This window comes from Chanodichthys erythropterus, chromosome 5 (assembly GCF_024489055.1).
Source record: "Chanodichthys erythropterus isolate Z2021 chromosome 5, ASM2448905v1, whole genome shotgun sequence".
Lineage (NCBI taxonomy): Eukaryota > Metazoa > Chordata > Actinopteri > Cypriniformes > Xenocyprididae > Chanodichthys > Chanodichthys erythropterus.
The window spans coordinates 15417679-15432865 of NC_090225.1; the positions used below are offsets into that span (position 1 = coordinate 15417679).

General features: G+C 35.2%; 1 protein-coding gene across 1 annotated transcript; it reads left to right on the forward strand.

Annotated features, from left to right (window-relative positions):
* The first annotated feature begins 4824 nt into the window (after nt 1–4824).
* On the forward strand, nt 4825–12148 carry lgalslb (lectin, galactoside-binding-like b). Its single transcript, XM_067385253.1, has 5 exons — nt 4825–4863; nt 5289–5375; nt 5454–5542; nt 9072–9261; nt 12005–12148. Exons 1-5 carry the CDS (start codon nt 4831–4833, stop codon nt 12146–12148), a joined length of 543 nt encoding a protein of 180 aa, XP_067241354.1. The 5' UTR covers nt 4825–4830.
* The last annotated feature ends 3039 nt before the right edge of the window (nt 12149–15187 follow it).

The window sequence follows — 15187 nt, forward strand, 5'->3', positions numbered from 1 at the left end:
AATACTTCATTAAAGTTGGGGGGGGGGTCTTCAAGCCTCTTACTTAGAATAAGAATACTATATAGGCTAGGCCTACTAAGAATAGTCACTTAACAATAGTCACTTGACCAAAAAAATACACCAAAGTGGTTTTTAAACTCCTTTTCGTGGGAGTTGACACCTGTCCGAAGGGCCTGCATGGTTAAAATAATCCAAATTATTTTACTGTGAGCCTTAATTAACCGCAGTTGTCCCTAGTCTTCGTCCACTTTCCCTGTTTGGGAAAAAAGCAGCTCGGACATTCTCCTAGATTCATCTAGAACCACATGAGGATGATGAGTAAACGATGGCGTAATATTTATTTGTGGGCGAACTCTCCCTTTAAACTGAACGCGAGGTAGAAAGTAGCTAAACTGTCCGTGCAGCTGCAGCTCTAATTTGATTCTGCTCACTTCACAGGGCATGAAGTAGACAGTCTTCCTTGTTTCTGTGGAGGTAGAGAGAGAAGAAAGAAGAAGAAGAGTGAGAGAGACTGCAAAAGCCTTGCTCTCCCTCTCTCTCCTCCCCCTTATCCCTGTCAGGTTGGCTTTGTGCAAATATCTGAATGATCTTGTTCGGCTGTGACCACGGAGGGGAAGAAGCCACACCTACTCTCCGCCAACCACAAGCCCAGCTCAGCAGGCACACAAGCAGTTGCACGTTTATGTAACACACACACCAGCCCATAGCTGCCCCCGCTGGCTGGAATTTGAATTGTGCACTACAGCGGCATCTTCACCCCTCCTCTGAAGAATACATGGTAACACTTCATTTACAGTGTCCCTGTTACAGATCTTAGATTACTTACAGTTATAGGCCTGCCAGTCAGTTCATCATTCAGCACTTTTGTAAATACACACATTCAAGTCTAAATCATAAATCATATAAAGAAAGAATTTCAACAGGGAGAGATATTCATCGGCTTGATGTCTGACAGTCAAAGGAAAATCAGTTTTCATTTTCAACAAGCAATTATTTAACTAATTTACACTAAAATAATAGATGGGATTTGTGTTTGGCAAGTATTATTTAATACAGATACATATGGTTAAACACTGTCAAATTAAAGATAAGTGACTTGGAGTTATAAACTTATTTTATTCTCCCAATTTGCCTTTATGAAATGCATAAGCTGAAAAAATACCTAATTATTGTTATACAACATCTATATTTCCTTGCAAAAGAAACAATGATCATCATAATAGTTACTTCAGACTGATATATAATATATGTATATAATATATATATATATATAAATACATAAATAATTAGTGTTACGATACGCATAGATTTCCCTGTAAAATATTTATTATAATTTTATTTTATAATGTAATATCAGAATTAGGGCTGTTCATTATAAATAAACATACATTCATGTATATATTTAAGAAAAATATCTTATATTTCTATACAAATATTTACATTTATATATTATATAATATAAATATATATATACAAATACAAAAATATGCATATATTTATAAATACATGCATATTTTTCTTAAATATATACATGTATGTGTGTGTCTTTATATAAACACCTAATACTTATACATAGAACAAACACACATATATTACGTAAACACAGACTCTTATTTTGTACACAATAATCGCGATTATCGTTGAACAGCCCTAATCAGAATACAGTTGTTTGCATTTGTTTCAGTTAGCCTAATTAAATTATTTAATATGATTCAGCTGTATTAATATTCTTGACTTGAATAATAATGTAATAATTGAACTAAATCTAATTATTAAGAAATGTTTTTAAAGTTAAAGGGATAGTCCATCCAAAAATGAAAATTCTGTCATCATTTACTCACCCTCAGGTTGTTCCAAACTTTACATTTTTTGTAATGTTGAACACAAAGGAAGATATTTTGAAGAATGTGGGAAACTAAACAGTTCTGGAGCACCATTGACTTCCATAGTATTTTTTTTCCTATATATGGAAGTCAATGGTGGCCCAAAGTAAAAAAAAAATTTTCATAATATCTCCCTTTGAACAAAGAAATTTATACAGGTTTGGAACAACTTGAGGGTGAGTAAAAGATGACATAATTTTAATTTTTGGGTGAACTGTCCCTTTAACTGAACCACAAACAAGGACTGAATTAAAATAATGGCGATGAAACAAGATTTAAAGGCTGCAGACATACAGACCCCACAGGAGCTAAGAAGTTTCACTAGAATGAAAGTTTGTGCCATATAACAGTGAGCTTATGCTGGGTTACATCTGTATCAAAGGTCACTGAGAGTTAATTATTATGAAGGACGCTGAGCTCTAAAGGATGGAGCCAAGACTGTCAGGCTTGCTGGATTTTTTAAACCCATTGCATAACAGGGAATTCATTGTCAGACACTTTATTCAGATCAATGCGGTGGACAGTTTTATACAGCGGTGCACTGCCGTCAATGTTTGTGATGTTGTTGCGGGCATGTGACTATATAAGTTCATGTGATCTTGTATCTGTGTGTGTGTGTGTGTGTGTGTGTGTGTGTGTTAAGGGGAAAGGCCCTGAGTGAGGAGCCAGAACAGGAAGTAAGAAACAGACCACACACAGCTGCTGCATGGAGAGAGTGGGTGTGAGGAAGTGTGTGGGAGCTTGACATTCACAAAAACACACAATAAGTCATATTCAGTGAGGGAGAGAGACAGAGAAAAATAGACAGATTGCAATATATTGATATTGGGGAAGCAGACTGAGATAAAGTACTTGAATATGACATGTAAATTCTAAGTTTATTACAAAAAAGGTCTGTGCCCAAAACACTTTGAGATATCCAACAGCTATTGTACAGTTAGTCATATTAGTGACGGTTAATGTCAGCTGGAGGTTTGGACATTGGCATCATGTGAGGCAGGTGGGCGAGGTGTCCAGCAGGCCCAAGCGGGCACGGTCAGAGCATGGCGGGCAGTGCCAGGTCCGTCTGTGGTGCTTTCCGCCTGAGCAGGTGAGGAGAATGGAGCTGTGGGAGAGCAGTGCAGAGAGACTGCAGCATTAACCTAATTACAGGCTGGCCCTGCTAAATAAACACTTATTAAATTTGCATGCTCAAATACACTTCTGGTCAGAGCGGGTCACAGTGCATGATGCAGCCTTTTGCTGTCACCCAAAGGTCCACACTTTAATATTGAATATTCATTAAGGCACATAATGCATGCTGCTAAAATAAAATAAAATAAAATATTTTGGTCCGAGATGCTGGGATAAGGTCCACGACCCTGATAAACTGTATTGAGAATGGATGGATGAAAATTAAAAAATATTAATATTAAAAAATGATAACATCACATAAAATAACATCCATCCAGGGTGTCCACTGCATTAGGCCCGAGATGCTGGGATAAGCTCCACTCCAGCTCTCACATGACCCCATAGGATAAGCAGTATCGAGAAAGGATTCATGGATATTTTTTATAAAAAATAAAATAATTAATTAATAAATCTGAGATGTTGGGATAGGCTTCAGCATCCCTGTGAACCTGCTTAGGACAAAGGGTTTGGAAAATGGATGTATATAATAAAATAATAAAAAATAAAATAATAATAAAATGAAATAAAAAATCCATGTAATTAGAAGATATAGGATAATAAAATTATTTATAAAAAAAAAAGTTTATTTCCTTATGTATCCTTATTAAAGGTATTTAACTGCAGACCAACTTATTTTGTGTTAAGACATCACAGAACCAAATCATCAAGCTCTTAGATGGTTAACTGCACTACAGTGCCCCCAGTGTAACAGTTATTTGTACCAAGTTAGCAGAATCCTGTTAGCCCCTGCTGGTAGATGCTGTAACTGCACCAACTGCTACTGAAAAGCATCTTTCTGCCATTTAAAATTAGCCATGTGCTCTGACTTCAGGCACTGACCATATATATCAGACACTTCAGTGCTATATTGATTACCTGTCTTGAAAAGACCCACTGTGTATTAACTGTGAATGACAATCATTATTATGATGATGATTATGACTTTTTATATTCGGATTCAGAGCTACAAAACAGACTTAAATCACAAAAACTGTACATCTATGGCAATTTATATTACTACATTATATTATATTAGCTACTTATTGATGTATATTATCTCCATATTTATTTCCATTAAACATATTTTTATAGATTTCCTATAGTAGCATAGTAAGAATGAACCGAGGATGTATGAGTTTCTATATACACACACTACTGCCACTAGGTGCCATTGATCACAAGTGCCACTAGGGGTCTCCCTCTGACCGCTCATTGAGGCGCACATTTCAAAGATCAGAAACACTGGAACAATGTCAATTCTTTCTCTCAAAATTAACAAACAAAATCACCACAACCAACAAAAACTGCAAAGTACAGAATGTGTTTGAATACCAACACATATTAAATCAATATTTAAAAAAAAAAAAAAATACTGTGTTAACGTTACTGTAAACAATATTACAAATACTGGTGTCAGTAATCTGCACAGTTTAAGCAAGCAAATAGTCATGTTTTAAAATACCAAAGTGGTAAAATGTGGTCACTCATTATTCTGTTGGTAATTATGCTCAGATGATCCAATGAGATCTGAGCAGATTAGGTTCATATGGAGGCTGGATTAACCTCCACCCGTACGATAATCCGCGTCAGCATATTTCTTTCTCACGTACAGACAATAGAGTTGCTTCTTAATTCATTCATAGAATTTGTGTTTGTTTTATCATTTTCTTCTTGAACTTAGACACCTTGCAGCTCCCTGTCCAGTCTGCCACGACACTGACAGATTCCTAAACTGGACCGCCTTTGATAAGCATCCTATGGTATTTTGTTCAAGATGGCGGTGGCGAGCATGGAAAAGGACGCGATAGTAAGTCACAGATACCTTTATAATCTTACAGTGCTTCAGATTTTCATAACATAGCAATTATAGGTAATAGTAAGGGTATATTTAATACGAAGCGCAGTGGAAATCTGCATGCATCACATAAGGGGAGACGACTCGCTCCTCTCTCATACATAGAGTTGAAGAAAATCACAATGATTTTGTTGAAATGCACGGCAGACGTGGTAGATAGCAATTGACAGAATATCTCGAGCCTTATGTTATCGCTTCGTGTATTTGGTGCACATTCTGTGTTTGTTTTTTTAAAGATGAAATACAGATGCGGTGAAGGCGTGTCGTTTTATTGTTAAAATCTGCATGTACATCTGCATTACAGCGCTCGCGCTGTGTTTCATCCTGCATCTTCAAGTGCTTTTTAAACTTGTAAATCTTCTCTTTCTCATTTGAAGAACACCGAAGATGATCTTCACCTTAATAATTCATTTGGAGATGCTGGGCTTATCTCCCCTGATAAAGAAGACATCTCTCGTATTCTGGTAGAGTAATGTTTAAAAGCAATCTTTGTTATGCTGTAGTTTATGTGGCATTGATGTTTTTCTGATCTGATATACCAGACAGTTCCTTTCAGTGGACGGATTAGAGGTGGGATGAGGCCTGGGAAGAAGATCATTATAATGGGCATCATTGATCCAGAGCCAGACAGGTATGTTTTCATATTAAGATTGCATATTTAAGACTTTACACATTCTAGCATTAGCAAATAGTTACATTAGACAGAAGCTTTGTCTCAGAACCTTGTAAGATTCCTTAAACTGCATTTTTGGGCATCGTGGGCCCATATGCTGTCCAGATTGGCAGCAGTTTTTAGACTCGCTTGTTTCTTAGGTTGTAGATCTGCCTAAGACACAGGCTGTATGGGTGTGTGCAAAGCTTAGAATTGATGGGAGTTTACATTAGCTGTTAAGGAAACAAATTTCAAAACTGTGAGAGCATAGGGTGTGTCTTGGAAACGTTTTAGTATGCTGATGCAAATAATCAGTTGTAAATCACAAGATGGGGTGTTATTCAGCCTGTGTGTGTGTGTTCTATATACACACACATATAAATGTGCATGTATATATTTTATAAAATTTACATTTTATGATACAACACTACTGTCCAAAGGTTTAGAATAGATAAGATGTTATTTAAAGGTGCCCTAGATTGTTTTTTTTACAAGATGTAATATAAGTCTAAGGTGTCCCCTGAATGTGTCTGTGAAGTTTCAGCTCAAAATACCCCATAGATTTTTTTAAATTAATTTTTTTAGCTGCCTATTTTGGGGCATCATTAACTATGCACTGATTTTTTCAGCACGGCCCCTTTAAGAGATGCGCTCACTCTGCCCCACGAGCTCTCGACTATATATACATCGCATAAACAAAGTTTACACAGCTAATATAACCCTCAAATGGATCTTTACAAGATGTTCGTCATGCATGCTGCATGCATGCTTCGAATTATGTGAGTAAAGTATTTATTTAGATGGTTACGTTTGATTTTGTGTGAGTTTGAGGCTGTGCTCTGTGGCTAAAGCTAACATTACACACTGTTGGAGAGATTTATAAAGAATGAAGTTGTGTTTATGAATCATACAGACTGCAAGTGTTTAAAAATGAAAATAGCAACGACTCTCGTCTCCGTGAATACAGTAAGAAACGATGGTAACTTTAAACACATTTAACAGTACATTAGCAACATGCTAATCAAACATTTAGAAAGACAATTTATAAATATCACTAACAATATCATGATATCATGGATCATGTCAGTTATTATTGCTCCATCTGCCATTTTTCGCTGTTGTTCTTGCTTGCTTACCTTGTCTGCACAGATCCAGCCGTTAAAGAAACACTCCACTTTTTTTGAAAATAGGCTAATTTTCCAACTCCCCTAGAGTTAAACAGTTTTACCGTTTTCGAATCCATTCAGCCGATCTCCGGTTCTGGCGGTACCACTTTTAGCATAACTTAGCATAGTTCATTGAATCTGATTAGACCGTTAGCATTGCGCTTAAAAATGACCAAAGAGTTTTGATATTCTTCCTATTTAAAACTTGACTCTTCTGTAGTTAAATCGTGTACTAAGACCAACGGAAAATAAAAAGTTGTGATTTTCTAGGCTGATATGGCTAGGAACTATACTCTCATTCCAGCGTAATAATCAAGGAACTTTGCTGCCGTTCCATGGCTGCAGCAGTGCAATGATATTACGCAGCGCCTGTGAGCCCCTGCTTGCACAGGGAACGTGCCTTGCAACCATGGAGACGTTTGTGAGAGACGCTGCGTAATATCATTGCACTGCTGCAAAAAACGGGAAAACTCAACTGTTTAACTCTAGGGGAGTTGGAAAATGAGCCTATTTTCAAAAAAAGTGGAGTGTTCCTTTAATACTGCCTTTCCGTGTCTAATGCGTCAAATGGGCTGGCATTATGCAAATAATGGGGTCATACATATTAATGATCCCGACTGTTACGTAACAGTCGGTGTTATGTTGAGATCCGAGTGTTTTCTGGAAGTCTTTTAAACAAATGAGATTTACATAAGAAGGAGGAAACAATGGGGTTTGAAACTCACTGTATGTCATTTCCATGTACTGAACTCTTGTTATTCAACTATGCTGAGGTAAATTCAAATTCTGATTTGTTCTCACCAAGCCTGTATTTATTTGATTAAAAAAAATACAGTAAAACAGATATATTGTTTAATTTTATTACTATTTAAAATGTCTGATTTTTCTATTTTAATGTTTTAAAAATATAATTTATTACCGTGATGTCAAAGATGAATTTTCAGCATCATTACTCCAGTCTTCAGTGTCATATGATCCTTCAGAAATCATTTGAATATGCTGATTTGGTCCTCAAGAAACATTTCTCATTATTATCAATGTTGTAAAGGGTTGTATCACAGTTTCCACCAAAAATATTAAGCAGCACATTTTGTTTTCAGCATTCTTTGGAATAGAAGTTTTGGTCCCACTTTATATTAAGTGGCCTTAACTACTATGTACTTACATCAAGAAATGAGTACAATGTACTTATTGGGTTCATATTGAATTGCAAAACACCTTTGCTGCGTTTGAGGTGGGATACGGGTAAGGTTAGGGAAAGCTTTGGTGGTATGGGTAGGTTTAAGGGTAGGGGTAAGGTGTAAGGGATGGGTCAACAGTGTAATTATAAGTATATAAGTATATAAGTATAATGTAATTATAAGTATAATGTAATTACAGAAAACCATTACAGATGTAATTACATGCAGGTGTTTTTAAAATATAACTACAATGTAAAAACATGTATGTACACAATAAGTGCATTGTATCAAATTATTAATTTAAATGTAAGTACATAGTAGTTAAGGCCACTTAAGTGGGACCGAAGTTTTAAAAGAACTGCAATTATTTGACAGAAATTTTTAGCAACATAAATGTCTTGACTGTCACTTTTGATTAAATTAATGCATTTTTGCTGAATGAAAGAAAATCTTAACTTTTAAATGGTAGTTTAGTTATTTAATATTTGTTTAATACTAGTCCCAAAAGCGTTTTGTAGCACTTTACATTTATTAATTTGGCAGACACTTCTATCCAAAGTGAGACATTGTGTTCAGGATCTGCATTTTGCCCCTATGTGTGTTACCTGAAAATCATTTGATTCGATGCTCTATCAGTTTAGCTCATGGAGTTTAATGTGCTGGTAATTTTATTGATAGTATAGTAAAGGGGATGGAGCTGTTTATTATTTTGGTGGTGTAGCCTTTACATTGTAATTATGCTGCATTTTAACTAAATCACACATTATGGTTCTGATATATCAATGGTTAAGTGGTACTAATGTGTAATTTCAGCTCAGGAATTTATCCTTTCAAAACAGTCTGCTGATCCATTAAGCATGCACTGTGAGGCTCAGTCAGTGTGATAAAGGATGCCAACGCAGGCCTAAATCGCTATGAATTTATGTAAAATAGATGCTTACAATTTCTCTGTATTGTCTGGCATATTAGCACACAGTTTGTAATGCTTCATCATTCAACACATTTTTATTAACAGTAATGGCTAGTCATACGGTTAGGCTGACATACATAACATATTAGTAAGGATGAATAAATCTTGAGAAAAGATGAATAACTTTATAGTGGCAAACCAGCTGTTTGCATGTTTAATTTTTTTATTATTATTTATTTCTTTTTACACAGCTTTGACATCAGTTTGAACTGTGGCCACAGTGAGGAGAAAGATGATGAAGAGCTCACTGATGTGGCCCTTAAACTCAGTGCAAGATTCACTGAAAGGCAGTTCCTGAGGAATGCACGAGTCTCTGGGAAATGGAGTGAGGAGGAGGCACCTATATCTTACTTCCCCTTCATCCCGGACCAGCCTTTCAGGGTAATGAGCTGAAACACTGACATCTTCTTGTTCTAATCTGAGATCTCTAATCTGCACAAAGCATGAGTCCAGGGTTGTGTCCAAAACCGATGGCAGCTTCCTCGTTGCCTAGTCAAACTTAACAGATACAGGCCCTGTTTCCACCTGGTATTAAGATGTATTTTGGTCAATCAGATCACAAGTGGATGACAATAAATACAGGTGTAAACTGAGTCTAAAACATTTTGTTTGTTCATTTAAATGTGTTCGAACAGCCACTAAAGACCCCTACTCTCCGCCTACTGACCTAATGCGTAAACATTATGGGAAGCGCACTAGCAAGACGGGATTTAAACTTTGTGCTTGGTACATTTTTCATCTTCAAACCGACAATGTTTTCTCACAATTCCTGATTTCTAACATGTACTCACAGCGTTCAGCGTGGTCTTGTGGCTATCAGAGCAAGATGCTGCTCTCCGTATGTTTTTCCGTCATCTCTGGGTGCGTTCGTATGTAAATTGTGCAATCTCATTTTGTCCACTAGATTGAAAGATCTGAAAAAAACATAAATTTACCCTCCCTTCGAAGAAATCAGGACAGAAGTGTTTGAAAGTGGACAAAAGAGACAAATTAAAATGCCAGTTGTAAACGGGTATGTGTGTTCCTCGTGTACTTGTGATCCGATCGACCGAAACGCATCTTCATACCAGGTGGAAACATGGCCGCAGATGTTGTATGAAGGTACAAGACGCTGACGCTGTAATGTGATGTCTAAGGCAAAACCTTTCTCCTATCTCCTCCTTTTTCTCCTCCAAGACTATTTGTATGTTTGTAATTTATGTAGCATTAATTAAAATCAAGATACATCAAAGGTTTTTTTTAAATAATGTTAATAATGCATACAATAGTAGAATTAAATGCACAATATTTTGTGTAGCTTTTGTTTGCGTGTGTGTGTGTGTGTGTGTGTATATATATATATATATATATATATATATATATATATATATATATATATATATATATATATATATATATATATATATATATATATATATATATATAATATATATATAATATATAAAATAATATAATATAATATATATACAGTACAGTCCAAGAGTTTGGAACCACTAAGATTTTTAATGTTTTTAAAAGAAGTTTCGTCTGCTCACCAAGGCTACATTTATTTAATTAAAAATACAGTAAAAAACAGTAATATTGTAAAATATTATTACAATTTAAAATAACTGTGTACTATTTGAATATATTTGACAAAGTAATTTATTCCTGTGATGCAAAGCTGAATTTTCAGCATCGTTACTCCAGTCTTCAGTGTCACATGATCCTTCAGAAATCATTCTAATATGCTGATTTGCTGCTCAATAAACATTTATGATTATTTTCAGTGTTGAAAACAGTTGTGTACTTTTTTTTTTCAGGATTCCTTGATGAATAGAAAGTTCAAAAGAACAGCATTTATCTGAAATGCAAAGCTTGTGTAGCATTATACACTACCGTTCAAAAGTTTGGGGTCAGTAAGAATTTTTTTTTGAAAAGAAATTAAAGAAATGAATACTTTTATTCAGCAAGGATGCATTAAATCAATCAAAAGTGGCAGTAAAGACATTTATAATGTTACTAAAGATTAGATTTCAGATAAACACTGTTCTTTTGAACTTTCTATTCATCAAATAATCCTGAAAAAAAATATTGTACACAAATATTTTGTACAATTGTACACATTAAATGTTTCTTGAGCAGCAGATCAGCATATTAGAATAATTTCTGAAGGATCATGTGACACTGAAGACTGGAGTAATGATGCTGAAGATTCAGCTTTGCATCACAGGAATAAATTACTTGAAATACATGAAATATTTTCAAATAGTTATTTTAAATTGTAATAATATTTCACAATATTACTGTATTTTTAATTAAATAAATATAGCATTGGTGAGCAGACGAAACTTATTTTAAAAACATTAAAAATCTTAGTGGTTCCAAACCTTTGGACTGTACTGTATATATAATATAAAATAAATATATACACATGCGCATTGCTGAAATTTGGGTTTAGTAGGTTTTTATGCTTTTTTTTTTTTTTTTTTTTTCTGGCAAAAATCATTTAAATTGATCAAACGTGACAAACAATTTTATTTCAAATATGTGCTGTTATTTTGAATTTTATATTTATCAAAGTATCATAAAAATGTATCACGGTTTCCACAAAAATATTAAGCAGCACAACTGTTTTCAACATTGATAATATTGATAAATGTTTCTTGAGCAGCAAACCAGCATATTAGAATGATTTCTGAAGGATCATGTGACACTGAAGACTGGAGTAATGACGCTGAAAATTGGCTTTGACAAGCCTAAGAGTGATTGTGTAGTGGCTATATAATATTGTCATTTTTGTAAGTTTCTTTTTTTCCAGAAAGTATGGTTGCTTTTGTATGTCGGTTTATTCCCATAATAGGCAATTACAGAATTATTCCGTATGGCAGAGAGTTGTACGACCAAAGTGAGTAAAGATGCTGAAAGATAAAGAGTGCTTATTGTTTGTAATTGGGGTTGAAGGCAAAGCAAAAAATGGGTCACTGTTTCCAAATGTTGAGCTGAGATAAGCAGTCATGCAAAGTCAGACAAGCACTTCCTTTCAACACACTGTCCACACAATGCGTCTCAGTGACTGACAAAGGATTCTTTTGATTTGATCTCATTTCACTCTTTCTCCCCTCTCCTTTCCCCATTTGTACAGATTGAGATCCATTGCGAACACCAGCGTTTTAGGATCTTTGTGGATGGACACCAGCTGTTTGACTTTTATCACAAAGTAAAGTCTTTGCTGGCCATTAATATGATCCGGATAGTTGGGAGTCTTCAGATCACCAAGCTGGGCTAAGCAAGCACACCCGAGCACGCTCCAGAAAGGACTTCTCACAGGTGACCATGTGCACCTGTGCATTTGCCACAGGCAGTGAAGGCCTCTGGGCCGCAGCTCACACAAAGACATCAGCAACATCTGCATTTTCACTCGTTTTGCCCTCTAACCTCTCATTGGAATGATTTCTGAGTATTGTATCATAACAGGTTGGTGAATGGTTGCAATATCAGATGTGTGTTTTCCAGTATCCTTGCTTCACATTGTAGCTTATTTGTTTAGCTTTGATAATTTTTCAGGGATCGCACATTTTGATATGCACTCTGTGGCAGTACCATGCGCCACTGGGATTTAGCTGCTCTCCATAGACACTGCCAATGTAGTCGTGCTTGTAGTCTAGTCAAAATGATCCAAAACTCAGGAAATCAGATAAAGTTGATTTACTTCATTTCATTCTGATGACAAAAATGCTTTAAATTGTTATTAGATAGACTATCTTGACATACTTTGGCTGCTAGAAAATTGGAGCTCAGATTCAGCATTTGCCGTACCGTCTGGGTTTGATTTGCGTTATTTTATCTCAGTAATTTTTATGTTTTTGGAAGGAAGATGTTATTTGATCTCCAAATTGTGTAGTAGGGTGTATGGCAGACATGCATAAATAGCTGTTACCTCCTGTATCTGGTCATTGCAACTATTCATTTTTTTTGGGAGATATACAGTGATATGTCACACGAAATTGTTGTAGAATGTCACATTTTATTTAACTTGAGGTTAAGAGGGAGTTTTTATTTTTGGAAATGAAGCACTGAAATTTGATCATCCAGCCATTCTCTTCCAAGCTAGTGCAGTATTTAAGTACAACTATATAATGTAAAATCCTTGGCAACCAAACCAACAAATTACTGCTTTTGGACACAGATGTTTATTTAGATTGTATTCTGTGAGGAATGACAGTGATTTTTCCACTCATCTGTTTACGCTTTATTATAAGCACCTAGTAAAAGTTGTTGAAGGAGCAGAAATAACAGGGCTAAATTGTTTCTTGAATGTACCATCATCCACTCATAGGCTTCGTAATAGCTTAGCTGTGGATGTAAAGTGAGTGTCTTCACAGGAAAAAAAAAGATCCCGTCCTCCTTATTCTTACTCCTTATGTCACTCCTCTAAATATAAACACAGAAAAGGGTCAGCATATTTCCTGTGTTCAGCAATGCTTTTTGCCCCTCTACCCTGCAGTGCACACCCACATTCCCACAATCCTCTCAGTTGTCTTCTGCTCCACCTCCACTTGTAGGACTGAATTAGTGTGATATCAGTGATTATTATTGCTACTAATTACATTAAATTATAATACCTGAGAAATGATTCTTGATTTGCATTTTGCATGACATGCATAAACTACTGTTCAAAAGTTGGGGGGCAGTAAGCATTAAAAAAAAAAAAGAAAAAGAAATATATATATATATATATTTTTTTTTTTAATGCTTTTGAAAGGTCTCTTATAATTACCAAGGCTGTTTATTTGATCATATTTGATCAAATGAATATATATATATATAAAATATATATTCCTGTGGTGGTAAAGCTGAATTTTCAGCAGCCATTCCTCCAGTCTTCAGTGTCACATGATCCTTCAGAAATCATTCTAATATGCTGATTTGGTGCTCAAAACACATTTCTTATTATCAATGTTCAAAACAATTGTGCTGCTTAATATTTTTGTGGAAACCGTAATTCATTTTTTTCATGATTATATAATGAATAGAAAGCATTTTATTTGAAATATAAATCTTTTTTTACAAATGCAAGTCTTAACTGTCACTTTTGATCAATTTAATGCATCCTTGCTAAATTCAGGTATTAATTTATTTTAAAATAAAAAATCTTAATGACCCCAAACTTTTGAACAGTAGTGTATGTAGTACTGCGGTCATGTCAGCCGTTGTGTTGATCAATGTGCTCCGTACTGTAGTGAAGAAGCTGCCAATGCTTCTCATCTGTCAGTATTTATTCGGGTCAGTATTGTAATATTTTATAATATTATAATTGTGTCCTGGAACACATGGAAACCGAGTCAGTGATGAATGAAGTTGAAGGGCTGCTGTTTTTGTCTACTTTACAGGCCGATCTGCTTGACTGAATTTCATGTGATGGAATAATGCTATTATTTGCCAGAGAGTACTTAACACCAGCCAGAAACCATCAGTGTTTGGGTTAGAATATTTATCGACTGCAGTGGGGAACTGTTCTATTCTAAAGATCCTTAATGTGTTGAGAAGGTACTCCTGATAGAAAACTCCAGCTGAATAAACTATTGTACATTTAATGTGAAGTAGGCCATTTTTACACTCTGAATATATTGGCCAATTTTCTCTGCAACCGTTCATGTCACAAACTTATGCAGTGTTTATTTAATGAGAACTGATATTGCAATACAAGCAATGTGGTCCTTGACCACACACCCATCTGACATGTTGTGGCAAACACACTCTGATAGGACACATTTAGCAGCTGAAACCTGGTCAACAGGACCAATACAATACATTTAACAATATTGCAGTTTAAATGCTAAATCTGTGAGTTGCTTCATTTTGTCTGGTGCTGTTTTAATGTTGACCATCATTTGGTCTCTGAACAGTGAGTGTGTGAAATTACACCTGGATAATTGAAAAATGGGGAGGGAGAATCTGTTTTTACAAATATAACAGGTGAGAAAGGAGAGAATGTCAAAAGTGTTGACTGTGCTGTAAGAAACCTTAGTATAGTAATGGATTTCATTAATGTATTTGGCAGAAACTGTTATCCAAAGTGACTTAAAGTGCATTCAAGGCATATCAGTATGATTTCATCAGACTCCCTATGATCCTTCTAATATTCGCTATTACAGATACCAGTTCTAATGCTTCCATTTTCCTTGCTGTTTCTTGTCTTGTATCTCAAAATAAATTAACAATCTTTCCAACTGATCATATTTATGAGGATTCAAAATGAATGTCTTGGTTGTAAACTATTGTTATGAAGCCTTCGAATTTTGGATGTACATATACTAAACAGGGC

Excerpts from the sequence above, each read along its gene's own strand:
- lgalslb (XM_067385253.1), top strand. The coding sequence starts at position 4,831 with ATGGCGGTGGCGAGCATGGAAAAGGACGCGATA. Across the intron at positions 4,864-5,288 it reads GCATGGAAAAGGACGCGATA|AACACCGAAGATGATCTTCA; the intron begins GTAAGTCACAGA and ends TCTCATTTGAAG. Across the intron at positions 9,262-12,004 it reads TCCCGGACCAGCCTTTCAGG|ATTGAGATCCATTGCGAACA; the intron begins GTAATGAGCTGA and ends CCATTTGTACAG.